This window comes from Urocitellus parryii, chromosome 4, assembly GCF_045843805.1.
Source record: "Urocitellus parryii isolate mUroPar1 chromosome 4, mUroPar1.hap1, whole genome shotgun sequence".
In the NCBI taxonomy this organism is placed as follows: domain Eukaryota; kingdom Metazoa; phylum Chordata; class Mammalia; order Rodentia; family Sciuridae; genus Urocitellus; species Urocitellus parryii.
The window spans coordinates 20,060,756-20,084,457 of record NC_135534.1 but is presented as its reverse complement, the minus strand read 5'-3'; the positions used below and the strand labels follow the sequence as shown (position 1 = coordinate 20,084,457).

The 23,702-nt window shown below is 39.3% G+C and overlaps 1 protein-coding gene and 1 pseudogene across 1 annotated transcript; both read right to left on the bottom strand.

Annotated features, from left to right (window-relative positions):
- Positions 1-499: 499 nt before the first annotated feature.
- On the bottom strand, positions 500-22,727 carry Mtch2 (mitochondrial carrier 2). The gene is made up of 13 exons (XM_026399168.2): positions 22,556-22,727; positions 20,215-20,299; positions 19,954-20,060; positions 14,649-14,675; positions 14,212-14,274; positions 11,327-11,384; positions 11,017-11,068; positions 10,569-10,628; positions 9,060-9,153; positions 7,666-7,713; positions 6,802-6,869; positions 3,881-3,956; positions 500-1,884 (listed from the first exon to the last, which is right to left on the bottom strand). Exons 1-13 carry the CDS (start codon positions 22,640-22,642, stop codon positions 1,798-1,800), a joined length of 912 nt encoding a protein of 303 aa, XP_026254953.2. The 5' UTR covers positions 22,643-22,727; the 3' UTR covers positions 500-1,797.
- On the bottom strand, positions 18,507-19,146 carry LOC144254676 (sepiapterin reductase pseudogene; annotated as a pseudogene).
- Positions 22,728-23,702: the final 975 nt, after the last annotated feature.

Below are 23,702 nucleotides of genomic sequence, written 5' to 3'. Positions count from 1 at the left end.
CCCCGGTCCTCTTACGTGCATGTGTGTGTGTTTGGGGATTGAACCAGGGCTGCTTAATCACTGAGCCACATCCCCAGCCCTTTTTTTAAATTTTGAAGTTGCTGAGGTTGACCCTGAACTTGCAATCCTCCTGCCTTGGCCTCTAGTCACTGGGATTATAGGCATGTGCTACCACACCTGGCTTGTATGAGTGTATGAAGAGTATCTAGTTGCATTTACTAACCTATGAATAAACTTCAGTTACGTTAAAATTATTTTATGGAGGACCACAGCTATCGGCCCCTAATGAATCTATAACTTGGATGCAGCAAAAATGAAATGACTCAAATATTTTGACCGAGCATTTCCAGACATTGGTGAATTCAGCTGGCCATATCATTCAATTCACATAGACAAAACCAAAGCCTTGGTGCCCTCTGCTGGTGATGGGTTATTACAGTCAGACATGCTTCTCAGAGGGAGGCGTATATGTACACAGAAGCCACAGGATAAACATGGCAAAGTTTTCCTAGATCAGCTTTACTTGAAGATTTTTTTGAGGGGGGAGGGGGGAGAAAAAAGTAGGTAATGTAAAACATTTTTATATTAAAACAAATTCTGATAATATCGAATAAAATATAAAACTTACATTACTTTTTAAGACAGAATATTTGACATCAAAGACATTTCGAGCTAAGCTAGTCTCATGAGCTTCAGGTTGTAGCCTAAACCCTGCAGGAGGGAAAAGACCCCTATGTGCCCCAGTTACCTAATATTATGGGTGCTGCTACTTTGATAGACAAATCTAGAAGCAGCAAATTAAGTGCTTACTCATTTGGCAAAGTCCCAGTAGATTAAATAAGTGAAACCATAGGCTTTCTCATTTTAGGGCATAACCTGTTTTCAAAAGCCCTGAATAAATAGGAGCTTTATGCTTGAGTTGAATTTTATTTCCTTTGAAAGTGATTTTTCTTCCAAACGTTTATTAACATGCCTGAGGGTATGACATGCGAGGTGATAAATATCCTAAGAACCCTGTGGACTTACGTCCATATTCCCAGATACAAATACGCTTTCTGAGGGTGTCATCAGGAATTAAAACAAATTACTCACCTTTTGCAAAAATAACAAAAAGGAAACAAAACAAAAAACTTAGGAACAAAAGATCGAATATAATGAGAACCATATAGTGATGGAATTTAGGGACTGGCCAATACCTAGCTCTTAGAGAAGGAGGCTACTGCCACACTATTTGCTTTTCATATTTTAGGTAAAAACAAAAACTTCTTTACGTGGGGGAAAAATGTCATCATACCTTCTTTCCAAATCTTATTCTTTACAATCATTCTTTCTCTTTGATGGCTCATGTAGAGATTTTTCTACGGTAATTTAGCAACATACTGTCTGTCCTTTCTTTGAAGTATAAAAGACAAGATGCCTTTTTAATTCCTTAAATTTTATAGAAGCATTTCTTCTTGGGATTCTACTCTTCATTTTACAAAGCCTTAAATTGAGACTCAAATCAACAACCACCTGCCGGTACCTTTAGGAAAATATAAGTTTTTTTTTTCCTTTAGTTTACATAAAACAAGAATCTGGAGCAATAAATGTCCCATTTCAGAATAACTAATGGGGGAATATCAGTGGTAAATGATGTGCTAGGAAAAAGAACAAAAAAGGCAGACACCAGTCACCTCCATTTTCCCAAGATTAAATGATTATTAAAAAAGCGCGCCACACTGTATAGAAATCAACATTCTCTCCCATAATTCTGTGCGTCTGGGACTATAGAAATGTCACTGTCCCTGCCCCACATCTTCAAATTAACATTCTCAGGTCACAACAATAAGTCTTCCCAAAAGGGACCTTCCGGAAAAACAAGCTATTTCCTCGGCTCATATTTCCCTGGGGAAAAAAAAACAAAACACAAATATAGAATGAAGATGGAATAAGTCGTCAAACGAAATCAGCAGAGATCCAATTGGACATGTTTCTAGAAGACACAACTAAAATGACCAGGACAAAACTGGGATCATCACTACCAAACGGCTCTCCCATTACCCCAGTGGTGCTAGGTATCAAACTGAGAGCCTTGTTCAGGCTCCACAAGTATTCTACCACTGAGCTACAACCCTAGACTGCCAAAGGAATTCTCTTCTCTGACAGCCTGAGCTACAGGAGAACTGACTTCAACTTCTCCTCATCGATAGGGCAAAAATTTCATACTTATAGAGAATGTTCAGTTATGATTTGGATTATTAAAATAGTTATTAATAGCTGTTATTAAATTATTCAATCATGAAGAGCACTTAGAACAATGTTAAACACTCAGTTAAATACTTTTCTTTTTCTTTTTCAGTGCTAAGGATTGAACCTAAGGCCTCACACATGCTGGGCAAGCACCCTACCATTTATCTTTTTAATGAAATAGTCAAGGTTCTAAATTTGGGGGTGGAGTGGTACTGGAAATTGAACTCAGGGGCACTTGACCACCGAGCCACATCCTTGGCCCTTGTATTTTATTTAGAGACAGGGTCTCGCTCAGTTGCTTAGCACCTCGATTTTTGCTGAGGCAGGCTTTGAGTTTGTGATCCTCCTGCCTCAGCCTCCCAAGCTGCTGGGATTGCAGACATGTACCACTGTGCATGGCTCAAATTTCTAATTAAAAGAAAAAACTTCATATGTGAAAAGGAATCATAATGAACATAATGGTCTGGTTATTTTGAGAATTCCATGGAAATTCCAAGTCTAATGTCTGATATATAGTGAATGCCCAATCCAGACGATCTGTTGTTAAGCATCTGTAGGATAACTGTTCCCTAGGTGTGTGTCTTGACACCCTAGTCCATTTTCAACCTTCTTTCTATAGTAGGAAGTTAGTTAAAAGTGGGGGAAGAAAGGCCATATTTTGAAATGAGGACCCACCAGGAGACTATCCAATAAAGAAAATTCATGATTGCTCTGTATGAAAATAACTCGAGGGTTCTAGTGTGGCATACAGCGTATGCACGCTGAGCAAAACCAACCACAGCAACCCTTAGGCCTTTTCATCAGTGCTCAGCTGTGAACAAAGGCCTTTGTCATAAGTATCACTAGAGTCATAAAATAATGCAACAAAGAGTGTCTTTATACACTTTCTTCTACAATCCTTTAAAAAGTGCCTCCCACTCAAAAACAGCTTTAAACTGATGGCCATTTTAAGTGTTCCATGCTGAATTTACTCCTCAGCTATATAATATTTTAGTTTCTGACAGAGTTTGATTTAGATTGATGAAAAATATTTGGTTGCAAATGACATGCCTCCCAGTAAGTGAAAATCATAAACTGGAGTCTGGACAAAATCATTCACTAAGATTTTAACAAATGTTAAAAACAGTAACCAGCCCATTTTTAACATCTGTTACAAAATTTTTTCATAAACAGTAATTTCTTGTTTTTTAGTCTCCTCATCCCAACTGTGGGAAAAGACTTAAATATATAAGGAGATTCTGAGGAGTGAAAAAAAATGTGAATTTGAGGAGCTAGAGTATAGCTCAGTGGCAGAACATGTGCTTAGCATGCAAATGGCCCTGAGTTCAATCCCCGACACCAAAAAAGGCAAGTTTGAAACTGTCTGAAATGGAGGCAATCATTTGAATAATTAGGATAATTATCTATCTGGATCCTATTTGTAACTTGAATGTTATCACTCAAATGGCTTCCAGTTCACATCTAGGGATTCTTACTTCTTCCTTTCCCCTGCTGATGATTTCTAAGCATTATATGTTATAATTACGCTAGAGTAGGTACATAGAACACTGTAAAGGGTATGCTAATTAGTAGTTACAGAGTAAGCTACAAGAATTAACCTAGAATTCCAGAGATGTTAAGAAAACAAAATAAGAGAGTGGGAAAGAAGTACCTCTTTCTGTAGCGTGCACCAGCAATCTATCCAAGAACTATATATTGGGGAATAAGGAGGGCATCCACCAGCAAGCCTGAAACAGAAAAAAAAAAAAAAGATTAGGTATTCACACTAATTTTACAAAATATCCTCAAGAGTCTGACAAATCTTTTACAAAATTTCTTTCTATGTAGAAGATTCTCTCCCAGGTAGTTTTTGTTGTATGAAAATACTATACTAGAGGAGGAGAAAAATCAACCCCAGAATTAGACTCCATATCAACAAATAGTAGGCCAAACTTCAACCTAATTTTCTACATTTGAGTTTCACAATAGAGTTTGATTTAACTCTAGAACACAGAAACTGCATGGTAAAGAACAGGGAAAGGATTTAAAAACTGATTTTCACAAAGAACCTAAATATGACAATTGATATAAATACTGATGACTATGTGCTCCTATTCAAATATAATCCATAATCCACTTCTTGAAAAAATTATAAGAAATAATACATTAAACTCATTTTTCAAGTATGCTCTGGGCAAAAATGCAGCAGTTGCTCCAAAAATCAGAAGGTAACATGATAGTCTGTTCAAAACTCTACACAGCTAATGACATATTATGTCAGCTACCATAATGTAATGGTTTTGAATCAAAACAAAAAGCAAAACTTCTGCCCAACTTGCATCACTTGGTATCTAGAAGTTGGAAATCAAGCCAGGCGAGGTGGTTCATGCCTATAATCCCAGCTGCTCGGGCTGAGGCAGGGTGATCACAAGTTCAAAGCCAGCCTCAGCAACTTAACGTCTCAAAATAAAACACAAAAAGGGTTGGGGATGTGGCTCAGTGGCTAAGCACCCCTGGATTCAATCTCTGGAACCAAAAAAAAAAAAAAAGAAAGTACAATAATTTTCTTTTTGGTACTGGTGATTGAACCCTGGGGCTCTTAACCACTGAGCCACATCTCCAACCCTTTTTATGCTTCTTTTTTAAAATACTTTTTTAGTTGTTGATGGATCTTTATTTATTTAATATGTGGTGCTGAGAATCGAACCCAATGCCTTGCACATGCTCACAAGTGCTCTACCACTGAACTACAATCCTGGGTCCCTTTTTATGTTTTATTTTGAGACAGAATCTCAATAAATTGCTGAGGGCCTCACTCAGTCCCTGAGGCTGGCTTTGAACTTGGAATCCCCCTGCCTCAGCCTTCTGAGCTGCTGGGATTACAGGCATGCACCACCATTCCCTGCTGCAAGTAGAATTATCTAATACTTGACCTTTTGAGGATAGGACCTATATAGTTTGTAAATGCATATCAATTTTTAAAAATTTATAAATACACAGGGTATTGTGGTACAGGTCTGTAATCCCAGCTATTTTGGGAGCCTGAGGCAGGAGGATCACATGTTCAAGACCAACCTGAAAAACTTAGTGATATCCTGTCTCAAAGAAAAAATAAAAAGAGCCAATTTGGAAAGCAGTATGGAGATTTCTCGGAAAGCTGGGAATGGAACCACCATTTGACCCAGCTATTCCCCTTCTCGGTCTATTCCCTAAAGCCCTAACAAGAGCATGCTACAGGGACACTGCTACATCGATGTTCATAGCAGCTCAATTCACGATAGCAAGACTGTGGAACCAGCCTAGATGCCCTTCAATAGATGAATGGATAAAAAAAATGTGGCATTTATACACTATGGAGTATTACTCTGCATTAAAAAATGACAAAATTATAGAATTTGGAGGGAAATGGATGGCATTAGAGCAGATTATGCTAAGTGAAGCTAGTCAATCTTTAAAAAACAAATACCAAATGACTCCTTTGATATAAGGGGTGTAAACAAGGACAGGGTAGGGACGAAGAGCTTGAGAAGAATATTTACAGTAAACAGGGATGAGAGGTGGGAGGGAAAGGGAGTGAGAAGGGAAATTGCATGGAAATGGAAGGCGATCCTCAGGGTTATACAAAATGTCATATAAGAGGTAAGGAGGGGTAAGTCAAGAGAATACAAATGGAAGACATGATTTACAGTAGAAGGGGTAGAGAGAGAAAAGGGGAGGGGAGGGGAGGGGAGGGGAGGGGGGATAGTAGACAATAGGACAGACAGCAGAATACATCAGACACTAGAAAGGCAATATGTCAATCAATGGAAGGGTAACTGATGTGATACAGCAATTTGTATACGGGGTAAAAGCGGGAGTTCATAATCCACTTGAATCAAACCGTGTAATATGATGTATTAAGAACTATGTAATGTTATGAACGACCAATAAAAAAAAAAAAAAAAAAGAAAAAAAAAAATAAAAAAATAAAAAATAAAAAGAATTGGAGATATAGCTCAATGGTAGAGTCCCTTGGGTTCCACTGCCAGTAATGGAAAAATAAATAAATGTTTAAGAAATACTATTTATGCCTTTCTGTATTCCAAAAAAAAGGATATGAGGTAGTTGCTTACAAATATAAATTAATACTGCTGCATGAGGGCATATAGAGAAAAAATTATGAATCTAATACTAGCATTAAGTACATATTTACTTCCCAAATTCCCACTAGTACTGCCCTGTCAGGCATACAGGCAGCCGATTATCAGATAAGAAATGCAACGTATAGGGGCAGGAGTTGTGGCTCAGCAGCAGAGCGCTCGTTTCACACATGTGAGGCACTGGGTTCGATCCTCAGCACCACATAAAAACAAAGATGTGTGTCCACCGAAAACTAAAATAAATAAATACATACATACATACATACATACACACACACACATAAAATAAAGGTATTAAAAAATTCTCTTAAAAAAAAAAAGAAAGAAAGAAATGTAAAGTATAGGAGTTGGGGTATATAGCTCAGTGGCGGAGCATTAGTATGCGTAATGTCCTAGGTTTTATCCCCAGAAATGGAACAAACAAACAACAACAAAAGGAATGCAAAGTACTTACCCACAGTTGTTGACGGCCATAAGGTTAGATACAAGCACAAAGGGATACGTCAACATACTGGCAAAAAACTGCAAAATGGCAAAAAGATAGCTAAATTATTAGGCCATTCCTGCTCTTCATTCTCTTCTTTCCTCTTAAAGGCCTAGTGCTATAATAATCAACTACTTCAGTTTCTCAGTATCCCCAAAGAGACCAAGTTACACAATTTTTAGCCTGGAGATGCTTCTTCCTCCTAATATATCATTACAACCATTATTTTAACAAAGGCCACAAAATCTGCTTATCCTGAGACTAAGTTCTCATTCAAATAAAAATGAACTACATTATTTAAGAGAAAAAAATAAATATAATTCTACATCTATATACAGTACAAAGGAAGCATTTCAAACACTCTTGAGGAAAATAAGAGCTCTTTCCAAAGGCTATGCAAAGTAAAGGCCTGCTATTAGCTGGGTGTGATGTGTGCCTATCATCCCAGCTATTCCGGGAGGCTGAGGATCACTTAGAGCCCAGGAGTTTGAGACCAGCCTGGTAACACAGGGAGACATCATCATACATACATACATAAAGGTCAATATTCCAAGACCCCACAGTGATTAAAGAGGGTAAAGTTCTCTAGTGTTGGATGAACAGGACACAGTATCTACCCTTTGAAAGCTGAATAGCACCAAACTATGTGGGCTGTTATTACTGTTGCTATGAGGCAGCAACTGTATCATTTCTTACATTTGACAAATATTATCAAATCTGAGGGAGATTTCCCAGTGGGACATCTCGTGGCTTTAAAGCAGTGATCAAACAGGCCAAATTTAAAAGAAAAACAAAACTATTCTTAGAAGGTTAATAGGATTAAACAAAACTCACTCCTGTGACAGCTTGGGAATAACTTTTCATTTCATTCATGGTGGAAACCTAGAACAAGAAAAGAGCCTCTATTAGAATGAATCAGAATATTAAGCTGATATTAAGTTAATTGTCCCCAACATAACAATATATTTTATATCTAAATTATCAGTTTCTTTGACAACATGAAAATTCATTTTGAGAGTAAAAATACAAAATATTGAGTACAAATATTAAAAAACAGCAGTCAGAATGATCAATCTGATTCAAGACTGACAAAGGCCTATTACATTAGGATGGTTTAAGAACAAATGTAATAGCCTTAATATTCCAAAAACAAAGGAAAACGAGATCAGTAAACTATCTTTCCATGTCCCAGTAATACAGTACCTGAAAAATTTTTGTTTATATAGCCAAGAAACAATTTACTACCTCTATATACAGATTTGGACCAGGCACCTTGGAAAAGCTCCATCCCTATAGTCAAGAACCCTACAATGCTGGGCGCAATGGTGCAAGCCTATAATCCCAGCAGGTCTGGAGGCTGAGGCAGGAGGATAGTGAGTTCAAAGACTGTCTCAGCAACTCAGTGAGGCCCTAAGCAACTCAGTGAGATTCTGTCTCTAAATACAATATAAAAAAGGGCTGGGGATGTAACTCAGTGGTTAAGTGCCCCTAGATTCAATCCCTACTACCAAAATAAAATAAAATAAAATTAGATATTGCTGGGCAAGGTGGCACATGCCTATAATCCAAATGGCTCAGGAAACTGAGGCAGGGGGATCCCAAGTTCAAAGCCAGCCTTAGCAATTTAGCAAGGCCTATGTCTAAATTAAAAAAAAAAAAAAAAAAAGGCTAGGGATGTGACTAAGTGGTTAAGAGAAGGGCCTCTGTGTTCAATCCCTGGTAGCAAAAAAAAAAAAAAAAAAAAAATTTAGGTATCAATGAAGAGGTGATCTTAGCTGGGCACAGTAGTACATGCCTGTAATCTCAACTACTAGGGAGGCTGAGGCAGGAAGATTTCAAGTTTAAGGCTGCCTGGGTAACTTAGTAAGATCCTGTCTTAAGACACAAAATAAAATGGGCTTGGTATATAACTCAGAGGGAAAATGCTTGGCTAGCATGTACGAGGCCCTGGTTCAATCCCTACTACTAACCCTCTGCAAAAAAGTGATCTCTTTATAAACAACATGAAATAATGACAGGACTGGATCTCTCAGGAAAACTCTGTCATACCTCAGAGACTTTTTTAGGTGCATCTCTGTTAGCCTTGGAAAACTCACCTGATCATTTTTTTTCTATATAATGTTTAGTTTGTCATATTAACAAACTCCTATCTTGCTTTAAAGCTAAAGGAGCTATCAGGTAAGTGGAAAAAGCCCACACCAGCACAAGTCACCAAGGTTACAACCTACCCCGCTATCCAGTGCATAGGTATTGACGAGGTAGGCCAGTGAGTTACAGAGCCACAAAGAAATGATGTCACCTAGGAGGCGAGGAATTAGACCCCTATATGAAGAAACAATAAAAATAAGAACCAAAAAATGTGATCAGTGAAAAGAAAATCCACTCAAATACTTCTCAAAACGTTCTAGGGGATTGAAGACATCAATTCCAGAATCTAGACCTCACAGCTAGTTCAGTCTATCTGACACTCTTGCACTTAGGCTAACCTCCAATGACTTTTGATCCCATTTTTAAAATGCAGGTCAGCCTTGCCCCTCTCAACTATGGCCAATGGCTCACTTTACTATTAATAACTGTAAGCAGGGAAGCCAAATATTTGTGAGCTACTTTGAAGAAAAGACTTAAATAAGGTTTTACTAAACAATTTGATATTTAATTTGGAGGGAAAGAAAGGAGAAAAATTGCCAAGTGAGAGAATGTCCAAATATATATAGATGAGAGACATCAAAAAACTTATTTCCAGGGGCTGGGGTTGTGGCTCAGTGGTAGAGCACTTGCCTAGCATGCATGAGGCACTGGGTTCGATCCCCGGCACCACATGAAAATAAACAAATAAAATAATAAAGGTATTGTGTCCATTTACAACTTAAAAAAAAAAAAAAAAGTTTCCAGGGTCTGGGTGACCTAAGTGAGATGGCACGGATCGGTGGGAAGAAAATTATTCTGCAGACTGAAGACTAGGGTTCAAATGCCAGCTTCATCCTTCATTAGCAGGTCATAGGCAGCAAATGAATGCTCTTTAGCATGAGTGCTTTTTCAATTTTGAAAATATGACTAATGATGGCTGTCTGCCTATTTTCTAGAGTATTGATGATAATTAACAAACAAATGAACAAATTGGGACTGGGAGTAGAGCTCAGTGGCTCAGTAGTAGAGAGCATGCTTAGAATATGCAAAGCCCTGGATTCAATCCCAATCAATCAATCAATCAATCAAGTAGTGGAAACTCTCTGAAAATTCAAAAGGATCATTTAGTTATTAACACAAAGTTTTTCTTAATAGAAGAATACATGTAGTAATCTAAATTCTTCCAAAGTAAATTCAAGCTTTGCAAAAACTTACTCTTAGGACAGGGAAAATACATGGTAAAACAATCTTTCTGTTTTTCTGCTTGGTGTGGTGGCACATGCCTGTAATCCCAGCAACTCAGGAGGCTGAGGGAGGAGGATCACAAGCTTGAGGCCTGCCCAGCAACCTGCTGAGATGCTATCTCAAAATAAAAAATAAAAAGGGCTGGGATGTAGCTCAGTGGTAGAGCACCCCAGGGTTCAATCCCCAGTACCAAAAAAAAAAAAAAAAAAAAAAAGAAAAAAAAATTCAGAGAAGGCTAAATGGAGATTAACATGATCCAGGAAGTACCTTTTCCATAGGGATTAAAAAAGACTCACTGTCTTCATTCTCAAAAAAAGCTTTTCTAACACACAAAAATCACATGTAGACAAATAGCATTTACTCACGCAAAAAATCCTAGAATGCCCTCTTCCCGATAGATGGTTACTATGGAGTCACAAAGTCCACTAGGTACAGAACAAGGAAAGATAAAGTATGTTAAGATCATGTTGGAGCTATAAAAAAGCAATTTCAATGATCACTTGTGACAAAGTCAAATTTACAACCTTCCCTAGCACTTTCTCACTCTGCAAAGATAGTTAAATTTGAAGAAAAAAATGTAGATATCAACTATGAAGGGTGTAGGATACAGAGTTCAGGGTGAATTGGGTTTCAGTGGCTCTGCAATTTACTCTTCCGTCCTCAGGAGACTTCTAGCCCTGCCTGCCTGGGCCTATTTTGTCTTATTTTATTGCTTTTTGTACATATTAAATGATGCATTCACATATGAATTTGTTCTACAAATGCTAAGGAATCATAAAAATGTAAAGTAGCAAAGCTAAACAAAATACTTACCAGTACTTGGATTCTCTGCCAATGAACTGTACCATAGATCTCAGAGTGATCACTGTAGAACACAGAGAAAAGATTCTTAAAACTATGTTGAGATAGATTTTGATAGCCCTGAAAAAAAAAAAAAAGGTTTTCCACCTAAAGATACTTTGCTCTCTGGAAAAATCAGAGAAAAGTTAAAACAAACAAACAAAATACATGCATGTAAAGCACTTTGGTCAACTCCTACGTCAACCTATTTCAGTGGTCAGGAGAAATCAAGTTGTAAAAGAAAGATCAGAAATCAGATTTCAGTTATCAACTGCAAACATACCGTGGAAGGGATGTGTGATGAGGGTAGCAGCAGAACGAGCGATCATCTCTCGAGTTGTCTAGAAACAATCAACACACAACTTCTGAAATCTAAATAAACAATACTTGAATTCTTGTGAGAAGGAATATGGGTATATATTACAATACAGGATTTTAAAAAGGGGGACCACAGCCCTCCTGCCCGGTATATGGAAAATACTCATTTCATCACATCTCTCACTGATGGATTTCAATGTTATAGTTACTTCTTAAAATCTCGCTGCAAACCAAATTTCTCAAACTGAATACTTAAAAAAAAATTTCACTCATAGAAAAAGAAACAGAAAGGGCCACCAGCTAAAATATTCTACGAGGCCTGTATTTAGACTGAATTGGTCTCTCATTGTGAGTGATTTCAGGGAGACTATCTATGCTAGACAAATGTCAGACTGCTCTATGAAATCTGCACCAACATCTCAATGAGAATAGAAGAGCTTTGATTTTTAATCATAACCCTGTAACTGTGCAGTCTGAGAGCTGCTGTGATTATCCCAATTTATCTTTTTAGTTTAGGACTCTGTAAGGAGATGATAAGGAAAGTTAAATTACAACACATGGAGGTAGGGCCTGGTGTCATAAAGCAAATTTGTCATTTTTTGGGGGAGTGGGTAAATAACATGCATAGGGCTTGATTCTTATTTTAGCACTTCTGCACTATAAGTTTTCAACACTATTAGAAGACTTTCAGTAAAAAAAAAAAAAAAAAGAAAAATCATCTTGTTGAGGGGCTAGGAGGCAATAAGGAGGAAATAAAGAAGCACAGAAGAGTGCTTGACAATGAGATATGACATCCTTAGTAGAAGGCAAGATTTCACTATTGCCAGAAAAAACTCTGTCACTCATTTTTGCATTTAATCATTCCCTTCAGTTATGGAGTTGACATTCTTCACCTCTATACTAAAGGTAGTTCTGAGAAGATCCTATGGGACAGGATGGCTAACTAAAATTAAGCAAATAAAAAGTGTACATTACTATATCCCTACATTTTATTTATTTATTTTTGGTTACTAGGGATTGAACCCAGGGGTAGTTTACCACTGAGTTATATCCTTAGCCCTTTTTCTTTTTCTTCGCCATATTCCCAGCATTTTAAAATTTATTTTATTTTTTGAGACAGGGTCTCACTAAGTTGCATAGGGCCTTGCTCAATTGCTGAGGCTGGCTTTGCACTTGTGATCCTCCTGCCTCCTGAGCTGGTGGGATTACAGATGAACCCAATACTCGCACATGCAATTACTTTATCACTGAGCTAGATCCCCAACCCACTATATCCCTACTTTTATTTATTTATTTATTTTTGAATTTTTTTAATATTTATTTTTTAGTTTTTGGCGGACACAACATCTTTGTATGTGGTGCTGAGGATTGAACCCGGGCCGCACGCATGCCAGGCAAGCGCGCTACCGCTTGAGCCACATCCCCAGCCCTATCCCTACTTTTAAACAAACTGATTTCACAAAAAGTTTCAGAAGACATCTGATTTATCTGATATGTAGACCTTTAGAAATGTCTGTTTTAGAATAAATATTTTAGAAGGTAGTAATTATTGAAAAGTTGTTACATCATAGAAGACAAGACAATATGATGTCTAAGAATTAAAAGTGGTTCTGAGCCGGGCGTGGTGGCTCACTCCTATAATCCCAGCGGCTCGGGAGGCTGAGGCAGGAAGATCATGAGTTCAAAGCCAGTCATAGCAAAAGTGAGGCACTAAGCACTACAAAATAGGGCTCAGTGGTCAAGTGCCCCTGAGTTCAATCCCTGGTACCCCCCCCCCAAAAAAAAAGTGGTTCTGAAAGCCAGGCATGAAAGAAACCTCAATGGGGGATGGGGAGGGGGGAGACTGGAGGAACTTTGATTGGGCAGAGGGGAGGGAGGGAAGCAGAGGGGTCGAGGGGGCATGGTGGAATGAGATGAACATCATTACCCTAGGTACATGTATGAATGCACCTATGGTGTGATGCTACATCGGGTGTAACCAGAGAAATGAAAAATTGTGTTCCATTTGTGTACATGAATCCAAATGCATTCTGCTATCATGTACAACTAATTAGAACAAATTAAAAAAAGAAACCTCAATGACAAAAGATGGAGGTGGGAAATGAGTGATAGGACACCCTTCAGAGTCAGAATAACATAGAAGCATCTCTGAATAAATAAAACCCAATACATACAGGGTCTGACCCCAATTTTAACACTTCTGTACCATAAGTTTTCAACTCTATTAGAAGACTTTCAGTAAAACCTCTGATTTTTTTTTTTAATTAGAGCTTTATGGGGGGAGGGGGGGTGTAAATAATTCCAACACATAGTAGTTGGAATCACCCCAACAAATTCATACATACACGGAAGTTAATTTCAGTTCATGATCCCCCCCCCTTTTCTATCCTATCCTTTCAGCAAAAACCTCTTCAATGTTAAATAGGAAATGAGTGGACATGCTGGGAGTGGTGGCGCACTCCTATAATCCCAGCAGCTTTGGAGTCTGAAACGGAGAATTGAGAGTTCAAAGCCAGGCTCAGCAACTGTGAGGCACTGTCTCTAAATAAAACACAAAATAGGGCGGGGGATGTGGCTCGGTGGTGGAGTACCCCTGAGTTTAATCCCTGGTACCAACCAACAAATAAACAAACAAACAACAATAACAACAACAAAAAACAAGTGGGCATAACAAATTCCCTTGACTCGCTAAGCAGCAAGCACTCACTGCTTCTCTCTTATTTATGTCATGCATGTAGGAAAGCCCAATTTAAGTTGAAGGTTTAATTCCATTTGGAAACAGGTCATGTGATGCCACACCACTTTCAGTTTGAGCTAGGTAAATAGCAAGAAATATTATTCATCTCTTACCTCTTTGATAACTCGGTCAAAGGAAGATGAACCTTCTTTTTGTACATTTGCAGGTCCTAACTCCTACAAATTAAACAAACAAAAATTCTTGGAGATCTTGGAGGTTTTTTTTTTTTTTTTTTTTTTTTTTTTTAAAGAGAGTGGAGAGGAGAGAGAAAAAGAGAGAGAGAGAGAATTTTAATATTTATTTTTTAGTTTTTGGCTGACACAACATCTTTGTTGGTATGTGGTGCTGAGGATCGAACCCGGGCCGCACGCATGCCAGGCGAGCGCGCTACCGCTTGAGCCACATCCCCAGCCCCATCTTGGAGGTTTTAAATAGAATTTCAACCAAGATAAAAATGAAACTACTTGGCTTTTCCCCCCAAAGCAGCCCAAATGGCAATAATAACTTGAAAGGAAAAGGGGATCACACATAGAAAGCAGCTTCAACATACCTCAACCTTGTCGAATTCCTGGTAATGCTACAGAAGAAATGCAAAGAAAGAATAATTAGGTTGTTAACATGTCATGTGAGAGACGACAAATGAAAATTCTACTGGCATAAAATAGGTGATTTTTTGTGTGTGTGGGGGAGACTACAAATCTATTGATTTCTACTTCTAATTAATCAACTGGAAATAAATGTCTCCAAGATGATATTATTGCTAAGTTTAATCTATTAGTTTACTGGAAAAACAAGCAAATGATCATGAAAAAGCTATTTTTCTTGTGATACTGAGGCCTGAACCCAGGGGCACTCTACACTGAACTACACCACCAGCCTTTTATTTTAAGACAAGGTCTTGCCTAGGCTGGCTTGAACTAACAATCCTTCTGCTTCAGTCTCCTGTGAAAATTAATTTTTTTAAAAATTTAACCTTTATTTATTTGTTGTTTTGTTGTTATGTGGTGCTGAGGATTGTACCCAAGGCCTCACCTGTCCTAAGCAGGCGCTCTACCTCTGAGCCACAACCCCAGCCAGAAAACTAAACAAAACACAGCCAAGGATGGTAGAGCACACCTGAAGCCCCAGCACAGGAGGGTTCCTAGAGTCCTGGAGATCAACACTAACCTGAGCAACATGGAAACCCTCCCACCCACCCTCATGGTCTCAAAGAAAACAAAAGATAGGAAGCCAAAAAGAACATTATTTACTAAACATACACGTTCAACAGAAAATAAGTTGGTAAAAACACAGCTCCCAGGCTGGGGCAGTAGCTCAGTGGCAGAGCACTTGCTTCACTTGTGTTTGATCCTTAGCACCACATAAAAATCAAACAAATAAAATAAAGGCATTCTGTCCCTCTACTACTACTACAAAACAAAAACAAAAACAAACAAACAAAAACCATAAAACAAAACAAAAAACACAGCTCAAGGTTCCAAACCCTCTCATGGAAAAAGCAGAATCAATACCACATTAGGACAAAACTCTTTTCTTCACTACACAAAAGAACAGAGAATTGGTGCTAAGTTGAATAGCTGAAATCATCTCAGTTTTCCTTTAGTATCTGACTTTCTAAAATAGGCAAGTGAGATTTTTTTTCCTCTTCTGGAGAAGACAATATGAACACCACTAAAGCCCAGACTATATCAGATGAGGAAATATTGTTTGTGGGATATTACAGAAATAGAAAGTGGGCTAGGTAGCAAGAAAACAATCAGACAATTCAGTTTCTTATTATATGACAATAAGTTTTATTTTCTAGTCATATCAGATTTTAAAAGAGATATTTTGTAAAAAGAATTACTTAAAAAAAAAAAAAATCAAGGGCTGGAGTTATGGCTCAGTGGTAAAGTGCTCACCTAGCAAGCACGAGGCACTGGGTTCGATCCTCAGCACCACCTAAATATAAAATAAAGATATTGTGTCTACCTAAAACTAAAAAAATAAATATTAAAAAAAATCAGAGGCAAGAGCTGGGGTATGTATAGCTCAGTGGTAGAGCACTTGCCTAGCTCTGGGTTCAAACCCTAGCACTGCAAAACAAACGAAAGCAAGAGAAGAAATGTTAATATTAAGCAAAATTATGTGCTTTGGCAAAATTTTGGGTTTGTGGCTAGAATTAATTCTAATGGTTTCAGATCTCTTTAAACATTTTCACTCATTTCCAGATTTTGTTTTTTACCTCATTGATAAAATCGTCTACTTCATCTCTTCTATATTATCATGAACAAAATAAAATTCTTATTCAGATATACAGAACACTCCTTGTAAAGATTACTAGTTTTCTTCATCCTGAATAGGTCTTTCTTCAAACTGCATAAGTGGCTTTTGATACTAGTACTATTATATTTCTTCTTTTCCACATTTAAAAAATTGGTATATTATAGTTTTACATAATGATGGAATCTGTTATGTATTTGTATGTGCACACAATATAAAAATGCAATTTGGCCAATATCACTCCCCAGTAAGTACTGTTACATTTCACTGCACTGTACATGTGAAACATCTTCAGGGTACCTGGCTACCTACCTCAAGTTTGTCTTAGTTTTCCTGTACATAAAGAAACTTGTTCTCAAGCATTAATTTTGCTTTTAGTTTAGGTCTATACATAAACCTCTATGACTAGATAACAACTGCCTTTCCGTATGTAAATCTCATTAAGGTGAGAACACTTTCACTGAGCCCAGAGCAGGGTGTTGCTGGAAAGGAGAGAGTGTAAACACCCACCCAAACACCGGCCCATTAACACTCTGGCACTTGGCCTGGTGGTCACCTGAAATGATGCTTCTAGATTGAGCAAAACAAGTGAAGGGTAAAAGAGCCTCTATGTGAGGAAAACTAAAAAACCTCTCAAGGTCAACAAAGCCTGCACAGAATTCAAAATCTGAGTCAACTAAGTAATGAAACTGACCAATAAAATCATGATTTGTTTATCAGATGATAAAACCATAGAACTGGGGGCAACTTTAATGGCTTAAAAAATACACTGAGCCGGGAGCAGTGGTACACGAACGGAATCCCATCAGCTCAGGAAGCTGAGGCAGGAGGATTGTGAGTTCAAAGTCAGCCTAAGCAATTTAGTGAGGTTGCAAGGAATTTAGTGAGACTCTAAGCAACTTAACAAGACCTTGTCTAAGTAAAATATTTAGGGGATTGGGATAATGGCTCAGTGGTTAAGAAACCCTGGGTTCAATCCTCATATCAAAAAAAAAAAAAAATACACTGAAGATTGTATGAAGTACTATTTAAATGAGCAGTTAGTAAACACATTTTAATGTGATATATATACTATATAGTTTGAAAATATTATAGAGATTTAGTGAGCATATATCTGCTTGTGCACATGCCCTCTCTCTATTGCTTGTTTTGTTTGGTGTAGGGGGTTGAACCTATGGTTTCCCGCATGGTTAGGATGCACTCTAATCACTGAGCTTCAGCCCTACTGCTATACTTTTTTAAGAATTACAGTAAAGAAGATAACTTACCCCTGGTGCTAGGAGACAGAATAACCAACTAGAAAAACCCATGTTTATATTCTCAACCATATTCATGCTGTACAACCTTCCTTTGTACTGTTCTGATACAGAATTTTCATTCATAACACCTTTATAAATATAGCAAAGGACAATTGTGCCTGCAGAAGCACTTTCTAAACATTAAGGCTGCCTTTAAAGTTAATTCAGCTTGAGCTACACTATACTAGGTGCCACTGAGAAATCAGTACAATCAAAATGATAATACAAGCTTTCCTATTAAAAGTAAAAAGCTGGCAAAACAAAAGGATCACTAAGAAAGAAACAAATGTAACTGATGTTTGTAACTTTTGACTTTTCTTCCCTTTTGGGGAAGGATAATCCACATTTTACTTGTATATGCCTTTGCCATGTTGAGGATATAACCTTCAACAGAAGGAGCAAGGAAGGGGCATACACATGGGCTGGAACTCATACTGTCCTCCCTTCCTTTAAGGCCATGTGCAAACCTACATGGGTTTTTTTGACACTAGATTGCTCCCTCCTGTCCCCAAACCGACCACGGACAGAGACCCAAACTTCTCTCTTTGATGCTTTAACTCCTTTTGTTTTTCCATCCCCAAATTTTATTCCTGAAGTGAGAGAGAACACCAAGACACCCTGACCCAACCTCTCTTCCAAGCCTTCTGTAGAAGCCACCTCATCACCCAGGCTGACAACACAGACTCCTAACAACTGGTGACACCATCCACCCTGAGACCAAGACAGTGGGCATGAGTGCCTTATGTGTGTTAGGCAGGGCCACTATGGCAGGATGTGGAAAGTCACAGGGCTCCTGGGGTGTGCCTGAATGTGGGGGCCAAAAGGTCCAAGAAGCCAAGGACATACATTTATTTGTCATGGAAGTCCACATGGGCTCCAGACTTGAACATTTCTTTTGCAGAAAGCTCCATAATTTCTGGGCAGACATTCTGCACTCCACCAGCTCCCTCTTTGTCCTCAACTCCTGCAGTCTTTTTTCTAAGTATGGGTCTCTGGAGGTTTCCCAGGCCAATTGCTGCATATCTGTGTCCAGGGGACCTAGGGCATAGCTCAGTCTCCTCAAGCTAGGTTTCTCGGTGGCAAGACTGGAACATTATGTCACAGGCAATCTTCCATGCACAGTACCACGTCCAGCCCTTGAAAGACTACAGGGCACAGAGGTATGAGATGTTAACTGCAGTCCTGCTGAGGACAGGACTGTCGAGGAAGGCCTTCAGGATGCTGGAACAGAGCCCAGTAGATATTCAGCTAGGTCATCCAGGTTCATGGAGCCTTTGGAAACGCTGCCAAGAGTGCCCATATTGTTGATGAGCAGCACTCACAGCAGCCTCTCAGGCTTGAGGAGCTCCTAAAAGGTTGCCTATCGGCCAAGAAGCCCAGGTTGGCAAGCACCTAGGCCACATGCAAGCCAGGTGATCACAGGTCTAGCTTGGCCTCCAGCTGCCATAGCACCTCATCACTGTGAGAACTTAGGAGGAACACCACCATGTTCAAGGCTGGGCCAGTGACCTGCTGAAGCCACTCTTCTTGCCATTGCCATTTTTCAGGTCACCGACCTCTGCCTGTTGGCACTGGGAACTAAGATCTAGCACTAACCACACAGTCGTAGTAGAAGCCTTGTGTGATTATGATATCATGGGCCAGGGTGGGAACCTAAAATTTAGGGGGCTCAGCCCTGGGAGTTGATGTTTTTAAAAATATTTAATAGGCTGGGGGTAGCCCATAGGTAAAATTCATGCCTACATGTGTGAGGCACTAGCATAATTAAACAAACAAACAAATAAACAAAAAAAAAAACAAAACAAAAAGAAAACCACACATCTTAAATATATGGAAAAAATTTAAAATACACTTACTTATATTTCCATCACCAAGGAACCATGACTTTCAAGGAACCTAGTAGGAGGGTGCTGATCCCTTGGGGGGAACCCTAAACACTCTGCTCAAGATCTGTTACCTTCTTAAAGTGCCACAGATATAGCTGAAGTTCTACCACTTGGTCCCTTTCCCCTTCCCCAAAACAGGTACCATGCATTAATGTATAGTTCGATAAGTTTTTAAAGAACTTTAAAAATTAATGCATACACAGAAAAATGCATAGAACACCAATGTACAATATAATAATCAAAAGGCCAATGTCCATATAGCCATGTCCATGGTGATTAAAATCCAATGTCCATATAACTCTTATAGCTAGAGTTATAAATGTTACATTGAAATTGCTCTTAATCAGTAGAATAAATTGCATAAAAGGCAACTAGACCCTATAAGAAGATTAGTTGATTTACCTCTTACCTGTAAAACTTTACCATGGACAACAGTTCCAAGGACTCCTGAACACAGTCTTGGAGTTAAGCCTGTGAACAACCCACGCCTCCCATCGATACTTGCAATGTGCTGAGCTAGGAACACAAGTTAAGAGATTTAAGTTCTAGTTCAAAGAAATGATTACATAGAAATTTCAAGACAACATGCCTTCCACGTATTTTCTTTTAGTAACTTTTGCCTACCACAGTCTCAATGTCACCCATTTCTCAATAAATCAAAGTTACTTACCGTAACAAAAGAGACCAGGAAGCTGACATACTTGCCGCCCAAAAATATTTCGTCCTATTGTTGGGGCAAGAGGTTCATATCCCACCTTTAAAAGTAAGGGAATAAATACATTAATACTAAGCAATATTCCCAGAATGCTTTGGCTGCAAGGTCTTGAACAAAGAACAAAATCAGGGTCATAATTTTTAACACACTTTACGTTTTCCAAAGCAGTGATGAATTGTCATCTCTGTCAGTTTTTTGTTCTGTCAAACTGATTAAGACTGGGTTCAATAAACTACAAGTTGCTTTTTAGTTCAAAAGTCTTCAAAGTAAAAACCAAGTAGCCAAGATAGACTAATGTCAGGGTTGTTTTTGTTTTTTTAGTGCTGGGGATTAAACCTAGGGTAGCTCTACCACTGACAAACACTTCCTAGCCCTTTTTATTTTGAGACAGGATTTTGCTAAATTGCATAGGCTAGCCTTGAATTTTCGATGTTTCTGCCTCAGCCTCCCCAGTGGCTGGGATTACAGACCAATACAATAATATCAGTTTTTTGAGAACTGAAAATAGAATAAGGAAACTTTTGTGTTAGGAACATTTTACTGAAGAGGCTCAAAAAATATTTTCTAGAGAAAATCTAGGGCATTCAAAATATTTGAACAAAATAAGATAATATCCATCCACTAAGCCAGCATCAACTGCCATTTGGCTAACTAGACAAAACACTCAAAAGACAAAAGCAGACATACCTGAGTAACTGACTTGGGAAAAAAATTACAAGTTAGGTTCATATTACATGAACACACTCATTAACAGTCTAAGGAAAGTCATTTATACAATTAATGACTGACATTTTATTTGTACAATATATGTAGAATTTCTAGTGTTATGAGGATATTTGAGAGAATAATGGTAGGACTCAATTTTGGCTCTTGTTGCTGTGATTCCTTACAATTAAATAATTCCAGAGAGTGCTGCCATGTAACTATTTTTGAAACCAGTATTTGGGAATTTCACCAAAACCCCTGAGATACTTGGCAACCCATAGATGTTATGAAATCAGAATTAAGGCTATTCAAGTTATTGAGGTAAGACTTCTGAATGTCACTAAAAAACGTCTCCCGAAGATCTATTGAGTGGTGGGTTCACATTAGGTATACTAGAGAATGCTGTCATCTCATGCTATCTAGCCTGAAAGGTGTCAATTCTCTATTTTAGACATCGCAGTACATTTCAATCAGTCTTTGTCCTAGTTCAAATAATTTATTTTACAATATCCTTTTACATATGGAATCTGAATCTACAGGAGTCAACTGAGCAACAAATAATCTGGATTAATAACATCTCAAGAATAATATATATCCCTGGTGAACTATATAGTTTTTAGGGAAAGGTAGAGGAGAGGGATTCTAAAATCTGTTTCCCTCCTTATTATCAAGCACAAGATAATTATGTCAATGCGCAATGAGATTTAAAAAGAAAAAAGAATCACCTGGCCATAAAGAGGAAATTTGGAAAAGCAATTGAAAATACTATCTATCATCAGCTAAAATCTGGCCTACTTGCCTGTGAGTAGAAAATACCACTTAATAAATATTTTATGGTAGATGAAAAACTAAGGACAGGCAAGAGAAGACATCAGGAGTTTAATGCTCATGTTTAAACTCGCCAAAACTCTTTTAACTGAACTGATTTCCAGTTCTGGCAAACGTGATTTTCATTGTCATGAACCACATGGGCTGCTGCAGGACAGCACTCAATGGATTCTTTCGAAATTTGACTTCATTATCACTTCTGAAAGAACTCCTTGTGTTTATCTGAATATCTGGTGTTAAAATCTCTGAACAGAATAGCAGTAGTAACAGTAGCAAGGAAAAAAGGAAGAAAAGCGAATAAAAATAATAAAATGTCGGGTTTCCTATGACTTCAAATTTGTCTTCAACAAATACTTCCTGTCCTGCATTTGAGAATTTTTTGCCGGGGTGGGGGGAGGGAACCAGGTAAGGTGAATGCTAATCTCAGAGGGGTGAAGGGGAGAGTCTGGATCCCTAGGTGGCGACCCGCCAGGATTAACCTCGGGGAAGGTAAAAAACAAAGTTCAGAGGTGCCACTGAGCAGGACAGGGTGGCAGTTGGCTGTGGGAGGAGGAGTGGGCCTCACCGCCTGGAGGGGAGGCGAGACCTCGGAGAGGCCCAAGAGAGAGGCTCCGCGGGTCGGTGGAGAGGGAAGAGGGCAACAGAGAAGGGGCAGCATCCCGGAGGTGGAAGGCCGAGGCAAGGCTGGAGCCGATCCGCAGCCGCCCTGCGCAGGGGCGACCCGGCGGGCGCTGGAGGGGAAGGGAGTGGCGACGACTCATACCTGGATGAGCACTTTCACGTACATGAGCGGCTGAGACAGGATGGTGAGACCGGAGCCCAGGAGAACCTGACTGGCCGCGTCCGCCATGATGGCACCCGCGGACGGACAGACAGACCAAGCCACCCAGCGACAGAGCCGGTCGCAGATCACGTGCCGGGGCCGCCGGCTCCACTGGCCCGCCCGCAGCGCGCGCGCGCGCACGCACCGGCGCGCCCCGTCCCAGGCCCCGCCCACCACCCCTCCCTGAGAAACGGCAGGCGCTCGCGAACGGGCTCTGGGGGCGGGCGGGGCTTAGGGGCGGGGGGCGCACGCGTAGTGTAGTGGGACCCACGCCCTCCACGGGGAGTGAGAGTTTCTCATGCGCATGCGTGTGTGGAACTGTCCGGAAGGAGAAGCAAGGGTGTGGCAATGGGGTGTGTGTGACCCTGACAGCAAAGGCAAGGTCAGAGGAATAAAAAGAATTGAATGGGAGTCTGCGATTTGCTTCCTCTGTGCCTGCCCGTGAGCGTCAACTACATAGGATGCCTGGGGTATTCGGCGTCCTTCTTACCGACTGGCCAACCAACGCCAAATAAGGCTGACATGGAATAATGAGTGGTCTGCGGGTTGCTCATCTTGCACGCGTGCACTCCTTCCTTCTATTAATGCATCTTCTCAGAACCACCTGTGACCACTCTAGTAAATTCACCTCCCCGTGAATGCAAGCTTCTTGAGTGGGGGAACCAGACGGCCTTTGCTCCCAGTTGTTATTTCCAGTTTCTGGCACACATTACGTGCTCATTAAACATTAATTACAGCAGTGAACGACCATTTCAGTGCCAACGGGCTGCAGCCTGTTAGAAGCAAAACTGAAAGAAAAAAAAAACTTGTCCCTACCCTTCAGTCCCCAGCTTACATGATCTGTATCAAAGAACACTGAGGCAGAGCAGCACCAAGAATGAGGAATTAAGAATTAAGACTCTTTTGAATCCAGGCTTTTCCTTTATATCTGTCAGTTTATACTTTGCTTTTGAGAGTGTAGCTAAGTCTAAGGTTAACACTGCTACTTACCTCCCAGAGTTATTATGAGCATTAATTGTGCATTGAAATTGTGCATAGAAAAGGAGGTTTTCAAAACTGTATTGAAATATAAATGCTAGTTTTAATT